Genomic DNA, 5,429 nt, shown 5'->3' on the forward strand with positions numbered 1-5,429 from the left:
CAATTTTGCATTTACAACAAATGCAAATGCTCTTCACCAAGCAGCACTGTAATTTTGTTCTTTTTAAAAATCAAAAAAGCAAACCCTTGTCTGTTTATAGCGGATCATTTTCACAGCTCATCAGAAAACAAAATGATTCTAGTTTCAGGAGCAAAGGCACATGTGAATTCTTGTAGATTGGAAACCAGTTTTTCTTTAAAAAAGTATCAACCTGAAAACAAAGATGAGTTGTTCTTTCTTCAGATAATCAGTTTTATTTTATCAAGTTTGCAATCAAGTTTTCTCTTGTGAAAAACTCACTGCAAACATGTGCACTGCAAAAACAGAAAATTTACCAATTATTTTTAGTCTATATTCTAGTTCAAATCTCTCAGTTAACTTGAGATAAAGCAAAACTAATTTACAAGTAACTTTTCATGAAAATATAGGAGCTGCTTGTTTTGAGTCAATTCCTTAATATTGATGAAAATGTTATTGTTTCATTGGTTGATTATTTAAGTTATAAGAGGGAAAAATATTTTGTTATTAATGAAATAATCTGTCAATGGAACAAGAACTGTTTTCAAGTTTCTTTAGAACAATGAGATGTTAAAGTTTCTCTGTATGCAGATGAGAGCACAGATCACTGTCTGTCCTGTGATTGGTGACTTTCTTTTAGAAGTCTTGAACAGAGTTTAAAAGCTGCTGCAGGACTGCAGACATTCACAGGAAGCTGGACCAGCAATGGCTCTGCTGAAGGTTCTGCTGCTGCTGGGGTTGGGTGAGTCGGAGACACTGGAGACACTGGAGATACTGGACACACTTCCACTGGTTCCAGTGAGGCTGCTGCTCTCTGTGACTCTCAAACTTTCCTCTGTTTCTGTTTCAGGCTGAAACTTCTTTGCATATAAACTGTGATGCTTTTTAATCTTTAACTGTTTATCCTTTTTCTGTTCTTGCTGCCATGTTTGCTCCTGATTTCTGAGTAAAGTCCTCCTTTTTCTTCTTCAGGTATTTCAGTGAACTCAGATGTTTCTTTGCAGAAGAGAATCATTGGAGGTCAAAACTGCCATGACACGGAGCGTCTTTATCATGTTCGGCTGGAGATCAGCAATGGTACTCATATCACCCCCTGTGGTGGATCTCTGATCCACCCTGAGTGGATCCTGACTGTAGTTCGCTGCTGGAAGTCGGAGCCAGGATGGTAGGAAAGAAACATGATGACAGTTTTATAATCAGGTTTTTTGTCTGTTCATTATAATCTAACCTTTTCTGCAGGACTAGCAGAGCAATATTAAAAGTTCATCCACAGACTGTTATACATTACATTCAGTCAATCCAACAAGCTCCTGTGATTTACGGCCCAGACCATGACATCATGTTACTGAAGCTTCAGAGACCAGTAACAGATGTCCCATTTGCTCGGCTACCAGACTGCAGGCGTCGTCTTCAAGTGTAAGTCTTTCTCTGATCAAAAACATGACTTCAGGTTTTCTGTCTCCACTCCTCCAGTCCTGCTGCCTCTGCTTCAGCACACCTGAGTGAGGTAATCAGGCCACCAGCAGAACCAAAACCCATTTTTATTCTTATTGTGTTTTAGAGGCAGTGTTGTTCAACTGGCAGGAGAGGGAGCAACAACAGCCGGCCCCAACAATGAGCGATGTGAGAGAAATATTGAAGTTATGAGAATAAAATATTTGTTTCTGTCTCTGCAGAGAAGGTTGAGTTAAGAACATTTTTATGATTCTCATGTTTCTCTACAGTGAGAGTTTCTGCTATTCCAGCACCTCTTCAATGTGTCGACATGAGAGTTTTTCGTATTACCGTCATCATGCCGGCATATGGGCATGTATTCTATGCTGAAGCACCAAACAGGGATGTCTGCTATGTAAGTTTGTTTCTTCAATATCTCTCTAGAGTGATTGAAGACTTTTCTGTTTTAAAACATAAATAAATATATTGATATGTATTTTCCTACAGGGCGATGTTGGTGGAGCAGCGATACACAACAACATGATTTATGGTGTGATTGCTTTTAGTGGAGCAAATGCATGTCAGAGACCAGCTGCAATCTTGGATGTGTGTAAATACAAGAACTGGATTAGAACTACACTTCGGATCCACTAAAACAGAAACAATTATGAAATAAAATTCTCATCAAATTTCCTCTCACAAATTTTATAATTGTATCTTCATCAGTTTGATCCACATGTTTGTGGCATTAGAATAAATCAATAGTTTTGTTTTTTCTCACCTGATCTTGACCTCCCTAACGGAGCTTTCTCTGCACCTCAGAAATAAAAAATAAATCAATAAATGCATGAAAAAGAAACATTTCCTGGCTGATCATCTTTACATTCATGGTTCAGTTTGTTCACTTGATATTTTCCCTGAACTGAGTCTAAAAACGTGACATGAGTTTTAAATCACATGAGGAGGAACACCAGAAGTAATTTATTTATTCAGTTTTTGTCTTTATTTTACATTAGAAATGAACATGCAGCATCTAAACTCTGCAGCTCTGGAGTTACTCTTCCAGATTTAGTTCTAGAAATCTTCAAACTCCAACAAGACCAAAGAGCTGTGCACAAAAATAATGAAACTGAAGTTACATAATGCAACAATTAACAAATAATAAAATCCTAATAACATAACAACAATAAAAAACATCCTATTGTTAATAAAGATACAAAGAAACACAAAGTTAAATGATTAAAAACAATTTAAAAGTCAAAATCTGGAATGAAAGAAGTTTTAAGAAAATATTTAAAAACAGTTTAAACTAATTGATGTTAGCTTCTGGTTGCCACAAAGTTAACATAAAAATTATAGAAAATGTTCCTCTTTTGCAGTTAAAGTGTCATTGTTAATATATCATTTTTAAACTTAGAACTTTTTATAGGGTTACATAAAGCCATAAACAAAGAATTATCTTAACATTAAAACAAAAATCGCCTGAAAAATAATGTAGGAAGAGCAAAAATATTTTTTCTTCTTTCACTGTTGAAATTAAAAATTAAATTACATGCTTTTTATGTAAAATTTCTCAGAAATTATAGTTTGTTTTTCAAAAAACTTAAACATGACAGACGTGCTCTGTAAATTTTATAGTAACATCTGGAAAAAGTAAAAAAAAAAATGTTAGTAATATTAAAATATGTCATTAAATACTTTATTGTAATGTTTTTCACTGATAATATTACATTAAATTAAACACAAAAAAATGGTTTGCATCATCAAATATAATAGTGTTAATAATTCAATAATCACCATACAAATAATAGTATTAATTAACAATTTTAACTTATTTCTATGGAACCAGGAGTATTTTATTATGTTGTTATTAAATGATACAAACTCTTTCTAGAGTAGTGATTTTGTTGTTCATTTTATTCTTCATACTTAATAGCAGTGATGTTCATAGCTGGTGAGGCACTGACTTAATCATAATCAGATTTACAATTATAAACATCTTGCATGTTACTGTTTACATATTTCTCCCATGCGCACAACGCTGGAGGACAAAAAGACTATTTTACATGTCATCAATCGCTGCGCTGCCGCCGTAGAATAATTTCGTTAACTCAATAAACTTGAAAATGTAGGTATTATTAATTTAGTGCTGTTCTCCACTGCAAAGGGAAAATCTGTTGAAGTACAACTCAAAACCACTTCTTTCTCGCCCTCCGTATCGGCCAAGCTACACGCAGACTCGTTTCCATAGCAACTGACAACAACGCCACTCTATGTTTCAGGATTCAACACCAAAAAACACTAAATATTTCCCACACAAAGACCAGAACATTTAGTCTGTTGCAGCAGTATGGCTTTAGCCTTAATGTTTATTTCACAATTATTAATTAGTGATCGCTGTGGTAGATTATAGCTAAAACTGCTATTAGCTAATCTAACACAGCAGTTTATGGGTCATGTTTATACTGTGTTCTTTACACATTTACAAACTGTAGCTCACAAAACACATATTTCATTAAAAACTAAGCAAAAATGCTATTGCCGTCTTACCTTTACTCATAAATAGAGTCCATAATCCTCTGCTCATTCTGAACAAAAATATCAGTTCATCCAAAGCCAAGTCTGTCTTCTGACACAAGTTGAGAAAAGAAGGCAAAGGAAGCAGAAAAGGCCGTTTCTGTCAGGACATCCACAAAGCCAGTCTTTGCTTGTGTACCACCCTTTTTGAAAACGAGTTTTCAATTGTAGTTTGAAGCAAACTTTTCAGCTCTGGTGTCCGTTTTCCTTTAGTATTATTTTCTGCTTTGATTGAAAATCCACTTTAGAAAACTAAATCCAACCTACGACAGCCACTTCGAGGACTGAGGCCTCCATATGTGGGTTTGCTTAAACCCTGCTCCACCACAGCACAACCGGAAAACAAGTTTTTATTTGACATTAAACACAGACATCTGATCCCCACAAACTCTTTTCTTCGCACATTAATAAGTTGTCTGGCAGTCACAGCACACCATTCAAAATGTGTCCACCAAACAACACAGGTCACTGCACCTGAAATGACATCATAAAGCTTATTATTAAACAGAAAGAGAAGACGACTCTATGTAATCACAGCTTCAGTCACTCGTAATATCAACATGGCCTTCTTAGCACGGTTAAATAAAGAATGTATGTTTAATCCAAAATATCTAAAAAGGGCAAAATAGCCCCCTTTAAATATGTTAATGTGTGTGATTTTATACTTCTATCATGTTTGGAAACAATGTATTTTGTTCACTTGATTGACGCCAAGCAATGGGGCTTTCTTGTTTACAGTAACAAACTAAAGCGTTTTCAACCACGTGTCATGTAAACTTAAAACATAAAGTAACAGAGCATCTTGAGGAAAGCCAATTTTAAATAATTGAAATAGAGCTTACCGTAATCTTGGACGATATAAAATGGACAGAATTTCCACAGGTGATGTGCTGAACAGGTGATGTGACATCTGTATGTGCACTGCCACAAGGGAGGACAGATTGATGGGGAGCACAGACAGTCAGAACAGCAATCAAGACGATTCTTTGCATTTTACAAAGTAAACATCCTAGTTAAATCCGAAATGCACTATTTATTCTTTAGTTTTTTTTCCTCTGCTGAACAGATTAAATAAAATTTAGTAACATTGTCATTCTCAAAAGACGACTGCTACAGTTTTAAATATATAATCTAAAACTGTCCCAACCATTTTGTTGGGCTCCTGAATGTCTGGAGGCCCCTACCAGCAGCTACTGAATTTTCTTTTTCTTGATTTCTCAGCCTTATAATTCTAGATCTCAGAGGTGCTAACATAGAAAAATGACATAGAGTTAACCCCTCTGAGCTTTCTTGATCTTTAAAGGAATCTGCAGCCAAGTTGTTATGAAGGTTAAACAGTCAGATATTATTAGGATTTATTTATTAAAATAGCAGCAAAGTTACTTATTTCATAACTTCAT

The 5,429-nt window shown here is 35.1% G+C and overlaps 1 protein-coding gene across 1 annotated transcript; it reads left to right on the top strand.

Annotated features, from left to right (window-relative positions):
• The first annotated feature begins 723 nt into the window (after positions 1-723).
• Positions 724-2,186, top strand: LOC102234931 (trypsin-like). Its single transcript, XM_014473243.2, has 6 exons — positions 724-760; positions 991-1,183; positions 1,258-1,434; positions 1,580-1,641; positions 1,743-1,867; positions 1,960-2,186. Exons 1-6 carry the CDS (start codon positions 724-726, stop codon positions 2,104-2,106), a joined length of 741 nt encoding a protein of 246 aa, XP_014328729.1. The 3' UTR covers positions 2,107-2,186.
• Positions 2,187-5,429: the final 3,243 nt, after the last annotated feature.

The sequence above is a fragment of the Xiphophorus maculatus genome, chromosome 4, assembly GCF_002775205.1.
Source record: "Xiphophorus maculatus strain JP 163 A chromosome 4, X_maculatus-5.0-male, whole genome shotgun sequence".
Taxonomy (NCBI): domain Eukaryota; kingdom Metazoa; phylum Chordata; class Actinopteri; order Cyprinodontiformes; family Poeciliidae; genus Xiphophorus; species Xiphophorus maculatus.